The 19,327-nt window shown below is 40.5% G+C and overlaps 1 protein-coding gene across 3 annotated transcripts in view; it reads right to left on the bottom strand.

The window, feature by feature from the left end:
- glis1b (GLIS family zinc finger 1b) overlaps positions 1 to 19,146 on the bottom strand; it is an 80,761-nt gene extending 61,615 nt beyond the window's left edge. For 2 of the 3 annotated variants that reach the window (XM_079656481.1, XM_079656479.1), the window contains exons 1-4: positions 18,974 to 19,146; positions 13,668 to 13,727; positions 13,117 to 13,364; positions 12,712 to 13,029 (exon numbers count right to left, since the gene is read on the bottom strand). In XM_079656481.1, coding sequence (XP_079512607.1) covers positions 12,712 to 12,991 — 280 coding nt within the window. In that variant the 5' untranslated portion in view covers positions 12,992 to 13,029; positions 13,117 to 13,364; positions 13,668 to 13,727; positions 18,974 to 19,146. The remainder of the gene's footprint in view (positions 1 to 12,711; positions 13,030 to 13,116; positions 13,365 to 13,667; positions 13,728 to 18,973) is intronic. The other variant, XM_079656480.1, reaches the window with a different exon arrangement.
- Positions 19,147 to 19,327: the final 181 nt, after the last annotated feature.

Genomic DNA, 19,327 nt, shown 5'->3' on the forward strand with positions numbered 1-19,327 from the left:
ACCACACTTCATTTTGCATTGTTACACTTATTTTTGAAATTCTGCTGCTACTGACTTATCTACCTGAATGTGTACTTCTTTAAATTTGAACCATTTTGTATTTCATTTTTTTTAAATACTATGTGAATGCCTTTTCGTCTCTATTTATACTTTGCTGTAACACTGGGAATGTCCCTTTTGTGAGACGAATAAGGCAATTCTGATTCTGATTCTGATTATTGCATTGAATCAGATGTGAATGCTTTCAGTCAGTATCTATGCGTAATAAACGAATAACAATAGCCCAAGTGCTCTCAGTCATTAGCCAAGATACTTAATGAAAACCAACTGTTTGGGAACAATCAAATAATTTGTCGAGAGAGAAGAGTGCAGATATATTGTGAAAGCGTTCTCCAATTGGCTGAGGCTTTGGTTTGCCGGGCCAAGTGTTCAGCACCTGGCTGTCACGGCTCTGACACTGTCTAATTTGTTTTAACTTTATAACACATGCCTATTAGATCACTGTCGATACGAGCTGAAAGTGCCTGATTAGACTTTTTAGCGCTATTAGTCAACATGTGCTGTGGGCTGACTTATCAAGGGCAAAAGTTAGATAAACAGAAAGGAAGGAAATCTTTCTAAGGTCTCTCAATCTGTCCACTAAACCTGTGACTCAGCTTCAGTGAGGACATACTGGGGATGAAGCCAGGTACTCATCCCAAATATTCTTGTCAAAAACTCCCCCTGATATAAGACATTTTCTGCTACGGGAACATTTATTGGTTACTGAAGCCGTGTGAACCCGTGTGTCTTCACTGGGTGGATCTAAGAATCTCAGCATATCAGTTTTAAGGCAACTGAAGCTCCTCCTGATGGGTTTCAGCTTCCTTGTAAAGGTTGAATACTGAGGAGGGAAAAGCTGCAGTAAAAGTCAAACCAGCTATGACAGCTATGCACTGGACTCCGATCTTTTAACATAACCTTACCGTGAACACTATCTTTATTAAATACGACAGAAATCTAGGGTTGGAAGGTCCAACAGGTGTTGATCCAGAGCAAACATTTCATATATTGATCAAAAGAGACATTTATAATATGTATACAACCATAAACGCTAAAATACTTCAAGTGTGCGCCAATGCATTGAGGCACAGACACACCCTGCTTTTAAACATCCTATAAAATGACCTCGATATCTTCAGTTAAATATCAGTGGGTCAGCATTTACTTTTTCAAGTATTGAGAGGTCTCTCTTTCAAAAACAAGGTTGCGTGTCCCGTTTTTGGAAACATGGGACGAGTGGCTGATCAGTGTTGCAATAGATTTCATTATCAAGCCAAATAAAAGCTAAAAACAATAACATTTTGCACTGCCCTGCATTAACCTCTTCACTACATGTTCTTTTGTTGGCTCTCTGCTCTAATTAGCTGGCATAAAGTGTGTGTATTTCTGTTATTCATTTTCCAAGGTTTCGATGCTTAGAGTTCATGAACATGTCCATTTCTTCCTCTACTTTGACCCAAGTATTAGCGCCCAGACACACACGTACACACACACACACAGACTGTGTAACTCGGCTCACTAATAAAACTGCCAACAACGAGCCCCATAAGAGATCCTAAGTGTCCAACATGATGTTTGTGTTAAGCAGTGTATTATAGAAGCCGACTTCTGGGTCTTGGGGGGAATGTTAAGCATGTTAATGAAGAGTACATACTGAGGCTATTACCGTACTCAGTGTAATATGGATCCATTTAACACACCTACTGCACAGCCCTTATGAACCATATGAAGAAAAAAGGGGTTCTACATGTACTCCTTGCACCAGTAAAGCAAAGAAGAACAGCAATGATTTGTCTTTAGCAGAACTACTTGAAGAGGAATCGTTTGCTCACTTAGAATGACAGGGAAACGCCGCCAGCGGAACTACAACCGTGCAGATTTATTTCAATTTGTAATGTGATGTAGGGAACGTAAAGCTGGCAGATGCTACAGGAGCCAGGAGATAACAGATGTCTCCACTGTTTCCAGTTTCTGTGAGCTGTGGTTTTGGGTTCCTAAGGGTGAAATCAAGCAGACATCCCTGGTGTCACGTACATCGGTAGAACAACTACAAGCCAACGTCATCTTAGATTCATTCAACAGCCTGTTTGACAACTTCTCTGTCAAAGAGGATTAAACAAAGTCATTGACATGTGACAGAAAGAATAAAAAGACACTTACTCCTTGGATTATTTGAGAAAACAGACACAGAACAGGAATTAACGTTGCACAAATGCTGTCAAAATGCCATTTAGGCACGAATCACACAAGTGGAAAGCCACGTCAGTTCAATATACCGAGTTCTCATACAGAAGATATTCCCACACACTGAAAAATAGCATCACATCATGGGAAATTGCGTCTTCTTATCACAAATTGTATCTCCTTGCTCCGATATTAGCCTACTGAAAAGTAGCTTTCCCTTTCAAATATAATTGTCTGTAAAAAGTCTGTAAAAATAACCCCAAGCGTTTCAGATCACAGTGCTGGCACACAGCCTCTAAACTTTATTAACATCCAGAGTCGGCCTGGCCCGGCTCCCAGCTGCCTGAAACTTGGACTTACGAGTGTTAACCTGAACAGGGCATCAGCCTAACTTTCCCAGAATCCTTGACTTCCTCACATATTGCTGTCAAGATTTTTCACTAAAAGAGAAACAAAAACCCAACCCACCAGGATGATATCACTTTCGGCACTGATGGAAACTATAGAAAACTTCAAAAAAAATGTAAGCTATGATAAATTATGACTCAAAGGTTTGCTTGCCAGTGCTTTAAAAGATATCAGTGAAAGAAGAATTCAATATGTTCTGACTCGGTATGAAGAAACTTGGCTTCCTATCTAGGACAATGGGTACAGATCTATATATGCATTTGCCAAAACATAATGCACATGTGAATATCTGACTCAAAGGCAAGTGCAAGTAGTCACGCTCATAGTTTGTGATTGATGTCGAACTACAACATTCACCGACAAGCAAGAGTGCTTTTCTCTAAGCAACCTTTATTATGTCCTTCTTTTGTGCACTTATTAGTCCTGGTAAGCAAGTTAATGCTGTGCAGGGGCTGGACTGCATTGCACATGACGAGAGAAAAAGCATTTCTTCCAGAATGCTGTGCTCCAATTAACAAGCAGTAATAAAGTATATAAACTGCACTATTAGACTTTATAATGTCTTTCATAGTCCTCTGGGGCGGCGCCAGCCAATGGAGCGATGCGCTGAGTGGGCACTGCCCCGTGGCAGCTTCCTGGCAGCGACGCAGAGAACAAGAGAGGATAAAACTCAGGCTTTTTGGCTGCTTTCTCCCGCGCTCTAATGAAGGCATTAAAAATGCCTCGGCTCACATCATGTTTGCCCAATTGTTTTTGACCACTCAGTTGAATCCAGTGTTTGATTGGCTGGCTTAATAATCTCCAACAACAACAAAAATGGGCAATTTGAACAAGTTGAGCATTTGAAAATGTTGCTTTAGCGGTTTTAAATCAGTTTCCAAAGAAGTGATGTAACTCTCATCCAGTGGTTTCAAGTAGATTTACTCAAGTACTGTACTTAAGTGCAATGTTGAGGTACTTGTACTTGACTTCAGTATTTCGCTACTTTGTACTAACTTTTAATAGACTACAATTAAGAGGAAAACCGTGTACTTTTACTCCAATACATTTATTTTATACCTTTACGGCCCGTCCACACACAGGCATGAAAAGAATCTTTCAAAGCTTCGCCCATTCACTTGAATGGGGTGACGTAGAAGATTTTTAATCTTCGCCGAACTGCATTGTGGGGAGCGGAGCATGGCTTTGCAAGCATCGTGAGCATCGAAAGTTGAGCAATGTTCAACTTTTGATGCTCCCGATGCTTTCGAAGCTGGCATCAGCCAATCAGATCCCGTTTATGCAAATCCCGCCAGTACAAGTGCGAGCCAATCAAACCGCGTGCAAGCTGGGAGAGCCAGACCACAGTTCATTTCCTCATATTCCAAACGAGAAATTACGGCAGCAAATCACCCGGTTCTTTACGACCAGAACTATTTACCGGGATACAAACCGGAGGAGCCAGGCATGGAGGGAGGTGGCAGAGACAGTGGGTGAAACTGGTAGGTTTTTTGCCTGTTTGGAGAGTTTATATCCAGTTTACTTCGTTTTAACATTGCTATTGCTTTGTATGTCGGGGGCGGGAGATTCATGTGATTGGTTGTTGGTCACAACAAATCGCCAAGCTTCAGACACGCCCAGCATCAAGATTTTTCAAGATTCTTTTCATGCCTGTGTGTGGACGGGCCATTAGGTACTTTGCAGATTCAGATTAATAATGTGAGATATAATCAACACTTAAATAAGCCTTTAGTTAAACCTGGAGTAAAGTACTTTTACTTTAGGTAATTTAAGTATATTTTGATGCAAATACTTTTGTAGTTTGTAGTAAAAGAGTATTCCTATACTCTAGTACCTCTACTTTTACTTATTCCCCCCCTGCTCACATGTTTATCACAGTGAAAGAGATTAACTGCTGATGTAGTAGTAACGGTCCGTCCACACACAGGCAGGAAAAAAATCTTGAAAAATGTTGATGCTGGGCGTGTCTGAAGCTTGGCGATTTTTTGCGAGCAACGCGACCAACAACCAATCACATGAATCTCCCGCCCCGACATACAAAGCAATAGCAATGTTAAAACGAAGTAAACTGGATATAAAATCCCCAAACAGGCGAAAAACCTACCAGTTTCACCCACTGTCTCTGCCACCTCCCTCCATGCCTGGGTCCTCCTGTTTGTATCCCGGTAAATAGTTCTGGTCGTAAAGAACCGGGTGATTTGCTACCATAATTTCTCGTTTGGAATATGAGGAAATGAACTGTGGTCTGGCTCTCCCAGTTTGCACGCGGTTTGATTGGCTAGCGCTTGTACTGGCGGGATTTGCATAAACGGGATTTGATTGGCTGATGCCAGCTTCGAAAGCATCGGGAGCATCAAAAGTTGAACATTGCTCAACTTTTGATGCTCACGAGGCTTGCAAGGCCATGCTCCGCTCCCCACAATGCAGTTCGGCGAAGATTAAAAATCTTCTACGTCACCCCATTCAAGTGAATGGGCGAAGCTTTGAAAGATTTTTTTCATGCCTGTGTGTGGACGAGCCGTAAGAGACTCTCTTGAGGAAATGATTAAATGGGATTGGCTCAAAACTGCCTTTTCACACTAAAACAATGTGTCCTTGCAGCTTGTTTAGGGAGGTCAGTGAGGTCCTGGTCCTAATGTCCTAATCTCTCTCCTGCCATTTCACTGTCTCTTTCTCTGTGTCTCTTTCCAGCTGACAGCTGCGAGGACGCAGTGAGATCTAGCGGAGGCAGCGCAGCGGCGGATGGCCGTCTTAACTGCCGCAGTCAGAGTGGATTTTTCTTTGATGAAACACAGCAGCGTCGAGCCAAGAACAGCAAGTGGCACAGACGAGATGTAAATCAAAAACCTACCCGTGTGCTAAGTCATACACGGAGAGGTCTGCGAGAGGAGTCGCTGCTGTCTGAAAATGCATGAGTAACGCAGACTCTATAGACATGTGGTCAGCTGTGGCATGTCTGGCGATGGGAAAAGAATCAAGAGAAAAAGTCTCTTTGTCTTTGCTACAAATGGTTAAGAAGATACAACAAATCTGGTGTAATACACAAAGAACTGGCAGTTTATTCGCCTCATCAGCAAAACTGCAGTGTGTGAAACTTTGTGAGTACTTCTCGAGGCAAAGTTTAGACTAAAAATAACATTTTATGATGACATATGTGAGCCAACTCTGCAGCTTTTTCTTGACTAAACTGAGGCCCAGAGCACATTTCTTCTGGTACTCCAGTGATATTTCAACACTTAATTGAAGCAGATAATATTTTTGCTGCGTGATTTATCTGCAGAATGAAAGATATAGTCCCTTCGGATACAAAGAGATGCAATAGTCATGCCATATAAGTTTAAGGACATTTAACCTGGCAGACAAAGCCTAGAAGGTTGCAGTGCTAAAACCAAATATGTGTCTCTGTTTGTTTTTGGGCTCAGAGTGAGACCCCAGAAAGAGCACAGGGCTTTGAATATTTGTAGAAGCAATGGATTACAATTTCCAGTCCCGTGATTTACATTGGGAAAGAGACATCTGTAAATCAGCCAAATCTTTTTTGAGGTAAATCCACTTCCCAGTAGGAACACTCGAAAAGTGCTTATTTAAATCATTAGGTCCTAAAAGTTTTAAAGTGTGCAAATGGCTGAATCCAGAGAGCGGCTTGGAGGTGGGGTGTAGGGGAAAACGCTGGTCCTCTTGCTCTGTGGGCCCGTAGCTGTGGAAGATTCCTGAATGATCTGGGTTATTTTAATATTTAGTAAACGAGACATCTTGGCTTCCGGCCACTGAGCAACTTCTATAAGAAAAGCTGGCTCAGGCTTGTCTTGAACCAGATCCTAGTTTTTGCTGCTACAGGTTTGGACTGTCTGGAACAACTTTTCACTTTTCTCCCACTTCTCTTTATGTGTATGCACACGTCCTAAAATTCTATGTTACCAACTCCGCATTCAGGGCATCATCCTTGGAGTTTGTGTATCTCTCACCTGGCAGGTTTTCGTATTAAAAAAGGTAACGTCTGGATCGCACTCCTGTTGCCGTGATCCTGCCTGGTGCCTTCTTTATTATTTTTAACGGCACCCGGTAGATCGTTAAAATCCACCTGGGTCTATCCCTTTATTTGTATTCTCTTTATACACATTAGAATTGTTAGCATTTGGATGGTGTATGTTGTGTAAATGTATCATCTTTTTTAACTATACACACATTCATCTTAGGAAAGGGATTCCTCTTCTGTTGCTCTTCCGAGGTTTCTTCCGTTTTTTCCCCGTTAATTTGGGAATTCATTGGAGTTTCTTTGGGAGTTATTTGCCCGCTGCAAGGGTCTAAGAATAAAAGGTGTTGAATGCTGTACACACTGTGAATCCCCCAGAGACAAATGTGTAATTTGTGCTATACATGTAAGCTATATAAATACATTTGACTGATAGGAATGACTGATAGGAATGACTGATAGGAATGACCAGGAGTCCGCCTCAATTGCTGTTTTTAGTTATCCTCCGACATCAATGGTTCATACATCCACGTGTTCCATTTTGCAACTTCAGAGGACTAATCAGCAGATATTCCAGCAGAAACAGTCACGACCTCCAATAACTCTCCTCCTCTCCCTTTGAATACAACCTCAGTCGAGTTGATGCAACACTCTTCTCTTCCTCCGCCACTTATCTCCGGTTTCCACACACGTCATGCGTACTCCCGGCCAAGTTTGATTGAGGTGATTCAGCCGAGCAGATGCCAGACGAGGGGTGTTCTCCCGCTCTCTCTCTCTAGTGGCTGTGACTCAGGAAGCGCTCTCATTCCATTACCCAGCATTCCCTCCTCGACCAGACTAGACGTTTACGGGAATACCGCTGCAGAATCATCATCACCGGGCTCCGCTTTATGAATCAATGGAACATGCTGCAAACATTACACCCTGCAACACCCTTCCCAAGCAGCACCCTCACATTTACCCATAACTCACTGCTGAGCTCATGGTATACGCAAAAGACGTGGGCTGAAGAGATCTCTTTTAACTCACGGGAATGTACTGACTTGCGAGAAGTATTTGACTATCTCTTTTACTTACATACATAAACAGGCCCGCATGTATAGTTCCACATGATTTAGAAGCACCAATGCAGAAAGAGAGGATGTCTGGATTTGTGCAAGTCAGTTGTTGTTGTTGACGAATTATATGAGAAATATCACTGGGTGTAACTGACAAATAAAAGCAAAAATGTACCGTATAATCTGTTCACAATCTGCTGAAAAATAAAAAATCTCGGTTAACCTCGGCTGTGAAACTAAGTGAACCACCAGTTCAACAACAGGTCAAATCTCTTTTAGCAGCAGTGACAGCAAAACGTTTCCTCTGAGGTTTGATCCGTTTTTTACAACATCTGGGAGGAATAGCTGCTTTAACCTTTTAGCAAACTGACCGCCAGTGTTGTGGAGATTGTGGAAGTTAGACTTTTAGCTGTACTCAATAAATATATACTTGGTGCTTGAATTATTCCCTTTTTCCAGAGAGGAGTTCAGGAGAAGTGGAAGTGATTTGGTGTCGACTACGATTCATCATGGAAAAAATGCTTGACTTGAGATAAGCAACTATTAATATATTGTTGCAATCCAAATGTTGAGGTGCAAAACCAGCATTTTTATATATTGTTTACCGAAGGATTTTAATACCAGCCATAGTATATTTTCGGCTTTTACTAGAGTAAAAAAATATCAAATGTTTTAAGGGAAACGTAGAGATGCGGTACTGGCATTCACCAATAAGACACAGGTTAGTGCATTTTACAGCTTTACTTAATAAATACAATTAAACATCTAGACATGGAAACATAATATCCAAAAAGCATTTCTAAACAAGTCTTTAAAAAGAAATCTATGTGCAACTCTAAGCCCATTTAATATTTCAGGATTAAAGAACACAATTTGTACTATTATACTCATTATAGTATTGCAATGTGAGCCGATACCTTCCTTTTAATATCAGACGTTCATGTTCACATAGGAGGACATGTATGTTGATGTTCAGCCAAATACTTATTTTTAAGATGTTGGAAGCAAAATGCTTGGGTTTCACCTTTTTAACAAATTGGATTTGAAAAATGCAGATTGCCAAGCCACACTATGACACCATAGTGAATTATTTGAATAGTCACAGCATGGGGATATTACTTTTATAGTGCTCCAAAAGGAAGGTGAAACAGAAATGGATTCAAGATCATAACAAAATTCAATATGACGCCCCTATCATTTTAATTGTGGTCAGCCTTCCCACCTACATCTTCTGCTGAATCATTCCCCATCAAAGACGTAGTATCAATAGTCCCATTTCTTTTGTATTTTCAGCATTAAAACAACACGTTAACAAAGCACCACTACTGTGAAACCACAACTTAACAGACCCTCGAGTCCTTGACAAAGACCACCGATTCAGCAAAATGGGTTAAACACTGTCACAACTGGCTAACAAGTCAAAACCAAAAGGAAAATACTGCGATCCAGGATGAATAAACAATATGAGCGTGCTTCACAGCCAGACTTAAAGCAATTATAAGACTGAAGTCCACGGTAATTTAGGAAATCCAAAACCCCTTGAAACTGCTGAAGCAAACATTTTCCCAGAATTATAGCTGTAAAAACATTTCTTTATGGGACACAAATCTGAAGATTTACCCAGAAGAAAAGCACTAAACAACGACCCACATTTTTAAATGTGAATACCAGTTATGGGTAAGACTGAGCGCCATATTTACGAGTACTTTGATAATCATTCATTAGTGTATTTTAGCAACATTTGTATTATCCATTATCAGAGTGTATAAAAAAAGAGAACATTTTGCTTTTAAAGTGAAGTTAAAAAACTGAGTAAATGAATGCCAGCTGCCCGTTCCCCTCTCCATAAAGAATAATAATAAACCACATAGTTTGATTAGAATAAGTGACTTCACCATAAGCTCTTAATGTGTTTCTCACACACAACCAAAAGTATTCACAAGCTACTGCTAAGCTGTCATTAAGCGTTTGAAACAGCGGAGGCTCAAAGGAGGCGCAGTAATGGTCGGTTGTTTCTCATAACAGTCAGATTATCGCCCCGCAGTATGACGTCCACAAAAGCTTCTGGGGAAAACATAGGAAACCAAGTCATTTGGAGGATATTCAACATGGGTGCCAATGCCACTTCACCACAAGAAAGTGTCAATGTGTGGCATGTATGTTTAGTGCATGTGTTTTGCTGCTGTGCTTGCATACAGGTGTGTACACTGCATGTATAAATATTTGTATGTATGGTTTTATAGAAAAACATGTCACGATGGTGTGTGCATAAGAAAAGAAACAGCCATAGCAATGTAAAAAGTTCCGACAATGATAAAATCCAAATATCCATTACTCATCTCTTTACTCGCTGAATCAACAGAACTCTGCATTTATCTGAGAGGGAGTTTGGGACTGCGGAGCACTCAAACATTTTCCTAACATAATCTCTCACACACACACACACACACACACACACACACACACACACACACACACACACACACACACACACACACACACACACACACACACACACACACACACACACACACACACACACACACACACACACACACACACACACACACACACACACACACACACACACACACACACACACACACACACACACACACACACACACACACACACACACACACACACACACACACACACACACACACACACACACACACACACACACACACACACACACACACACACACACACACACACACACACACTTCTCACAGCTCCGTCCCGGGACAGGAGGAACTTCAGACAGGTATCGAATGATGCTAGAGTACACACTCCTTTCAAACCTGATATTCTTTTTCAAGAGAGGTCAAGTGTTTTCTTTGCAGGCTAAATATTTTTCTTTGCTGGTGGGCGCTAACATTTATAGCACAGTGCACTCGCAGTGTGAGGATGATCAGACGCTCATGAAGATTAATACACACGGTTTTCAAAAACCTACACACCAGATGTCATGTATGCCACTTTGATTTGTATTCATTCAACATAATGTAAAGAAATTATAATTAATTGGATGTATGCTAGGGATAGCTGCAATAGCAGAGCTATGGTGAGGTTGAGTAGTCAAAGCAAGTGTTTTTACTACATTTTGAGTTGTTTACTTATATATTTTAGGATACCTGGCGTGTAAACAAAATCAAATCCAAGCCTGTGGAAAGTTCAGCTCTGTAACTGACTCTTACTCACTTTCAATTTTTCACTCAATTTGACATGTATAAAAACCCATAGATGCAGAAAAACTGAAAACACCTTAGATTTGCATTTGTGAGAGGACATTGAAAAATAAAGAGGCAATCTGAATGAGGGTCTCATAGTGCACCATGATAAACTGCAGCTCCTCTACCAGAACATATTGAGTCACTTTTATTCTTCTTATGAGTATTACTTTTTCCCATTTTGCAATCGCAGGGTACACAGTCAAATCTCCCGTCTGAGGTAAGTTCTTCCTCCGGTGTCTCACTCCCACCAGGATTAATATTACACTGTGTGTTTGTGCAAAGATTCCTTTCAGTATAAATCTAAAGTAATGGTGGAGAATGCAGTTTAAACCCCAGCTCTGTCCCCAAATGGGAGTGTGTAATACGATCAGACTGAAATGAGGCATGATACAAAAGACTGATGAGTACTGAGATCATTTTCATACTGCACTCTCACCATGAGAGACTATAAAACAACAGCAAATGCCTGGAATACAGCTCATATTCATACAGGATAGAGGTAGGAGTACAAGTTAAACTGAATAAGAAAATCATATGTGTGCAATATGTTTTAATTTGTAATTAGATCAGTATGTGTGTGAGGAAGGAGATGTTGGGTTATTTTCTAGCACTCCTAAAGGAGGCGGGAAACTATTTTAATTCATAAACCCACAAGAAATGTAAGAGCTATCACTCACAGACTCAGAACCAAACAGACAGATTTTCCGCAATGTCAATCTGCTCAACACAACGCACAAACGCATAACATACTCTCGCGTTCCCACAACTTACGGGAAGTGAGTTCAAAAGCGTTGCGAACACAATGACACGATTCATTCTGGCCGGGATGCTGCGGATGGAGGGCTGATAGAGCTCCAACAGATCTCATAACTGCTGAGACGCATCCAGCAGACATATGGTTTGTGTTTAACGAGGAGAAACAATAATCAAATCCGTTGATCCTCTTCTTGCTGCGAGGATGATTGCTAATATAAAAGTCTGTTCCGTCTAATCATAATTTAGGACGGGGCTGTAATTACCTCCGCCCTCCCTCTCACAACAACACTGTCTAAACAGGATGGAGCAGCAGGGACTCAGCCCAGTTTCCACTGCATGACATGTGCTCATTTCATCCGTGTAATTGTTTTGAAATTATGATTTTCACTGATGAGCCAAAGTCAAAGTTTATTCTACTTTTGTAAGGCAATCGTTTAAATAGGAGCCATTTGAGCATAAAGAGATGTCCACGATTCATATTATTCAAAGTTTGAAAGAAAATTTGATTTTTTTCAATTAATTATGATTGAAAATGTTGTTTTAAGCTGTCCAAACTTGAAGATGCCAAGCTCTCCATATTTCCCTAAATGAGCCAACGTCACACTAATCCCCCTGTGAAAACGCTGCCATGCCTTGTGAGCATCCTTAGGAAACGCACTTACTTGGCAGTTTTTCCTCCGACTGTCCATCGCTCACATGGCCTTCGTGTGCAGCATTGACTTTGATTCTGGTGTTATTTATGATTTGGCCGAGGATACAAGTGAGATCTGAGTTTAATTAACAGACCTAATCCACAAACAGGGCTCTCAACACAAATACACAGCTGCTTCAAAGGATGCTCTCGAGGAGCCATGTGAAAGCAACATTATTGTTGGACTTTATCTCAAATAAACCTTGAAATAATTGGTCAAATTGGCAAACCGACCGAAAATGTTATTGTTATCCTTACAGTTTGTTTGAATGGGGTCAAAAATAATTCCATTAAATGTGACTCGATTAAATCAACTTTTAAACACGTCAAAGCATCAATAAAACGGGGGCTTAAGGGGCTTACCTTGCACAGGGGGGAGAGACAGGCAGGATCGCGGAGCTTTGGCCGCATGATGCGCCTTTTCTTCGGACGCGCTGAATCTCTTCTGGCTGGCGCAGTTCATGTGCGTCGGGGTTTCATTTGGGCTCCGGCAAATCTGCGATCCGAAACCACCGTTGCCGGCTCTCCACGAACACAGGTCCGCCTTGCTGCCGTACACGGAGAGCGAAAGGCCGGGAAAGTCTGAGAAAGTTTGGGTCTGACAGTGGCTCACCATCCCGAACAGCGCTGAGGGGTTCTGCATTGATCACTCGGCTTTCCCATGCAGTGCGCTCACATTACCTGCGAATGAACAATAATCAAATCACTGCATTCGCTTGAACAAGATTGGAGCAACTGGTAAAACTTCAAGGAGTTGGTACCACCTACCTTATTCAATTAGCCAATGAGGAGCAGAAGCAAATCCAATTGCGCAAATCAGCATATTTATCACAGTGGGAGGAAGAGCGTCCTTGCAAGCCTGATCGATAGCATCCTCTCAGTGAGGATCAGTCATCAGCATCCCATGCGTCTCTCCCCCTTCCCCCCTCCCCCTCCCTCTCTCTGATTGGCACCCGGCAAGGCAGCTCCACACTCCGCATGAATCCGGAGCACCAATGGAGAGTGTGTCCGTGTTTCTGTGGGAGGACAGATCTGGATCAAGACAGCTGTGTGTGGTTCTGAGCGAAGAAGTGCAGATTGCGAGCTACTGGGGTTATAATCTTTATGCATGTTGACCAAGCATTCAAAGCTCTATGGAAAAGAAAAGGTCAAACAAAACAAAAAGTGTTGTCCAAGCTTTGGTGCACATCGTCCTCGGTGGGAGATACAACTACAACCATTGCCATGTAATGTATATCACTGAAATGCAGGGTTATATCGATATAACGTGCATTATATTACGTTTAAATGTATGCATAGGTTATTGCCTCTTGACTTACAAAACAGCTGTCACTTTTTTTGTTTAGTTGTTTTGCAGCCCAATCCAGATCAATGGGAGGCTGAGACGCACAGGTATGATTGAGAAAAGAAAACTGGGATGTTATTTATCATACAGCAGAACATTTAGGATGATTTAAGTTAATGATTTGATATAGGTACACATCCTCAAAAACCTTGAAGAGAATGTGCTTTGTTTTTTCGGAGCTGCCCTTATTATTATTTCAACCGCATGATTTGTTGAGTATGTTTTGAGTTGGACCAAAAAACTACAGAACAAAAGGATGGATTTGTAATATAGGATTTAATACTGGAACGAAGCTTACTAAAAGTTCATAATGAAAATGCCAAATAATGTCAATCTGCATAATAAAGGAAGGTGTAAATTGTTCTTTCCTGTGATAAACCAAGCGTTGAGAGTTTGTATCGATGTTGGATATGCGGATCTGCAGCGCCTCTTAGTGGCCTTTCCCTGGAAGGACACATCTTAACCCCGGACAGAGTTTAAACACATAATTGGGCAAATGCAAGGCGTGTGTGACAAACTGTCAAGTGAAATTGTATATGTTATGTAACAGGTGAGTTTTGTTAGTAGGTGCAAGGTGAAGTCCTGTTTGTAAAACCCGAAGAAAAAAAAGTAGAACGGGAACAACTGTTTCTGATGCTGCCTTCACGTGCTGTTGGAAATATGAACCCACGTGATTGAAGAGCTACAAGAAAAGATTGGACACAAAAATGTTCATAATATAATATGAAATGAATCTGAAAACATAAACTACCCTTTAACTGTAACTCTATACTGATTTTTTAAATATATATCTGTGAACATTGTCAGTATGGCTTTATAAAATATCTGGTTTATTAAAATAAAATAATAAGAATATTCATAATTCTTTGATGACATTTTTCTATTATAATTCAGTAATGAAGTGGCTTTTTATAATCTTAATGTAATCCTGCAAACATTTTAACTATTGTTTTATCTGGTATATATGTCGAATAACTCTTGAAAAAAATAAATACTGACGTTAAAGTGAAAGAAATGTCTATAATCCAAATCTTTAATCATTAAATAGGTTGTTTCTGATGTGAGTTTAATGGCTTTTTCAAATGTTTTGCGAGTAACTTAAACATAAAATCAATAATTTGGTCTAAAACTTTATCATAATATAATAATGGAAATAATAGGGTTCTAAATCTGCAAAGTGGCACTGGTTTAACCAGGCACGGGACAGTGGATGTGCTTGTGTAACTTGGAAAATAATGTAAAATAAATACTTTATATGTGTTTTAGCTCCAGGTATTATCTTCAGCATCTCTGGTGTAAAAGCAAACAAATGTCGACACACGCTTCACAGAAACCTACCTGAATAATCCACAAACGCTTGGGAAACCCTGCACAGCAAGTTATATCACTTCACAAATACCAATCAAGTAAAGTAAAAACATTTAATACACAATGGTAATAATATCACTATTTACGGTCTAGGACAGTTATCTGCTAGCAAGGAAAGGAAGTGAGGAAAGTCAATGAGGGGGGAAAAAAGTGAATAATTTAGAAGAACTGTAGCCGTTATTTTATATAGTGTGTCTGTGTCCAATAAAGATTAGGTTGCGCCATAATGAAACCATTTGGAAAATGTTTGCCAAATTCATTCAATTCAATTTACATCATTTTGGGAACTGGGAAAATGAGTTTTATGGTGGTTCTCAAATGGGGGTACGCGGACCCCTAGGGGTACGTTGGAGTACTGCAGGGGGTACGTGAGATTTATTTTATGTTAATGAAAAAAAAAAACATAATTAATGCATTTAAACAAACTACTAATAGTAGGCTAGATGAACTACTTTATTCAAAGGTTTACAGTAATTCTGGAAAATAAACGGGGTGTTCTCTTTTTCTCGACCTCTCCTGACAGCTCGTCAGTCTCGTGCAGCTCGTTGATCCTTTAATGAGTGACCCGACAAGTAAAGAATACATATATGTATAACTAGTTTAGCTTGTTCCAGAGTAGATAAACTAGAAGTGTGTTAGGTCTAACTCTTAGTGTATTTTGCTCCGCGCAACGGTCCGTCACAGCGGGGGAGCTTTGTTCTATGTCAGCAGCAGCTGATCTGATCTCTGATCTCTCTCTTGCGTCCGGTTATACTTCAGTCGCGTTTATGTCTAAATCTATCAGATCTAGCTCATTCTAGCTAATGATATGACTGCCTGCTTATCAAAGGACCTAAACAATAAGCGTTGCTTGCCAACTGCATGTGGCCGCAAAGTATAGCGCAGCATTATGCATTATGTTTATATGAGGGGTCAAAATCCCATGCTCATAAAATGCTCATATATATTTTTCTCTTAATTCTCCACGCCCCAAAATAAATAAATATACACATTTTAGGAAAAGTAACGAAGTTTGAGCAGTGTGGGTTTTATATGAACAGAGTTACACATATTTCAAAACGCGAAGTGTAATAACTGCAGTTTGCCTCGCTGTCAGAATGACAAAGATCCTCAGTGAAGCGCAAGCCCATGTTTCTCACTAAATTGTAAGTACAACTTATTAAAAAGATCAGTTCAATGCAACTAATGTCTTCTTAGTGTTATTGCATGATGTTAAAATTGGTTTGCCATGAATTTAGTGATGGATTGTAAACATTTTAAATGTAGCATTTAAGTGTTTATCAGTTACATGTTGTTGTTTTAATAAATCAGACACTGACGGTGCAGCGCTGTACTGTACCTCTTTATATAGGCATTTTGTCCCTAACAAATGCTGATCAGGGGGTACTTGGCTGAATATTTTTTTCAAAGGGGGTACATTATTGAAAAAAGTTTGAGAACCACTGGTCTAGATGGCATGACGGTTGCTTGTTCCTTTTTAAAGATAACATTAATTTAGCAAGGAAGACACATCCATCACTGGGGAGGAACATCCTGAAGGACGTGTGCCAGACCTTCATGGAAATGAAATACTTTTTTAACATTTAATTATTAAAATACCCATAGTTAAATCTCAGAGGAGAAATGGACTGGCCTATCCCTGAAGGCTCAAACACATACAATCTTTAGTTGTACTTCACATTTTAATTTGTAAAAAACATTTAAAAAACACTACACGAAGTATGCTAGACACAGGCTTTAAATGCAACAGTGACGGCCCGTCCACACTACAGCTTAAAAAAAGCTTGCCGGCGGGCGTGTCTGAAGCTCGACCAACAACCAATCACATGAATCTCCCGCCCCTGACACACAAGCCGCGGTTTGATTGGCTAGAGCTTCCACCAAAAGCTTCAGAAGCTTCAAAAGTTGAACATTGCTCAACTTTTGCAGCCTGAAACGCAAGGAAAGCTCCGCTCTGCTACCCAAAATTCAGTTCGGCGCAAAAGCGAGGCAACGTGACGTCACCCCATTCAAAGTCCACCCTACAGCTTCGACAGCTTCAAAAACGGTTTCCAACGCGTCTGCCCATTCACTTTGAATGGGGTGACGTCACGTTGCCTCGATTTTCGCCGAACTGAATTGTGGGTAGCAGAGCGGAGCTTTTAATACGTCTACACTACAGGCATCAAAAAATGCTTTCAACGCTTCGCCCATTCACTTGAATGGGGTGACATAGAAGATTTTGAATCTTCGCCGAACTGCATTGTGGGGAGCATGGCATGGCTTTGCAAGCATCACGAGCATCTATCGGCATCAAAAGTTGAACAATGTTCAACTTTTGACGCTCGATGCTTGGCATCAGCCAATCAAATCCCGTTTATGCAAATCCCGCCAGTGCAAGCGCAGCCAATCAAACCGCGTGCAAGCTGGGAGAGCCAGACCGCAGTTCATTTCCTCATATTCCAAACGAGATATTACGGTAGCAAATCACCCGGTTCTTTACGACCGGAACTATTTACCGGGATACAAACCGGAGGAACCAGGCATGGAGGGAGGTGGCAGAGACAGTGGGTGAAACTGATCGTTTTTTCGCCTGTTTGGAGAGTTTATATCCAGTTTACTTTGTTTTAAAATTGCTATTGCTTTGTATGTCGGGGGCGGGAGATTCATGTGATTGGTTGCTCGCAAAAAATCGCCAAGCTTCAGACACGCCCAGCTCCAAGATTTTTTCATGCCTGTAGTGTAGACGGGCCGTAGGCTGCAAAAGTTGAGCAATGTTCCACTCTTGAAGCTTCTGAAGCTTTCGGTGGAAGCGTCAGCCAATCAAATCATATGCCAGTACAAGCTCTAGCCAATCAAACCGCTGTTTGTGTGTCAGGGGCGGGAGATTCATGTGATTGGTTGTTGGTCGAGCTTCAGACACGCCCGCCGGCAAGCTTTTTTTGAAGCTGTAGTGTGGACGGGCCGTAACAAAGGAGCACTTAAGAGGGTAACGTGGTCAAAGGTTTTTGATATCTTACGCCAGATAACAAAACTGAAATTACCCTGTAGGCAAAAGTTGAGCATCCTTGGTATCACTCATTCACAGTGACTTTATCGATAATCACAGTGACTGTGCAAAAACGTGTGTCTCAAACAGATATGCCTCAATATATTGAGGCAAAAATAACATTACAGAAGGAAATCAGGCAGTTTTAAATAAATGTATTTATATGGCGGGGATTTATTCTTTCAAACAAATGATTGGTAATAATGACCCTTGAAGACTAGGCAGGTGCAATTTGAATAAGATTAAAACGTTGCACATTGTCTATTTTAATTAACTTGGTTTTCGTTGAAAAAACCCAATTAACATGTTATTTATAGAACATCACCAGTAATTCACCTAATGTATTAAAAAGCATGATTTGATATGTTGATACAACACTTTTCAAAGACTTAAATGAATCTTGATGAAAGTTTGCTGGGGTTTTTAGTGAGCAGCATTAATTTCAAATGCATGATTTGTTGTGTGTGTTATCCATGTTGGATCATTAGTCTACTTGACTTCCTGCAAATAGTTACTGAGCAAAATTATGGATTAGTAAAACTAGACCTTGGTCTGCTTAAAAGTAAATCATTAAAAAAAAAAGAATAACATGCTAAATTGGGTCAATGTTCATAATTAATTAGGCTTTAAATTGTTATTTCCTGTGATAAACCCAGGGAGCTGGTTAATCTGGAGCAGTATGGGTGTGGGAATGGTATTGTTAGGGTGAAAAAATGCTGTTCTGCAGCCTAATGTATTAAAAAGCAGAAGAAAAGTAGCTAGCTATTGACTAATCAAAGAGCTAACGTTAACTACACTTGTTGGTGGAAAAACGTTTGACGTTAGCTTGCTAAGAAGCATTTTATGTCATGTAGAAAAAACCTTTGTATTTAAATCACACTTACTTTCGCCATGTCGGGAGAAAGAGGACTGAAGTCGGAGGCCCGTCCATGTCGCTCATTGTCTCCAAAATATCAATGACGAATTTAAGAAGCTAAACAGTTGTTTGCTAACACGTTAGCTAGCTAGCGCCATTTTGAAAGAAATTAACTGCTAATTAGTGCTGGCAGTGACACCCTCACACTCTGCTGCTAGCTTCAATGGGTAACGTCTTATTACTATGCGTATTATTCATTATAACTCCATATTAAACAAATGCACTTTTTTTTAACAAAACAATATTATAACATTTCGAATGTTTTCGAGTGTTCAGTGATCCTCCAACGTATTTTGTAGGCCTACTTCAGATCTAGAAAGTA

Source organism: Notothenia rossii (assembly GCF_949606895.1).
Source record: "Notothenia rossii genome assembly, chromosome: 1".
Classification (NCBI taxonomy): Eukaryota; Metazoa; Chordata; class Actinopteri; order Perciformes; family Nototheniidae; genus Notothenia; species Notothenia rossii.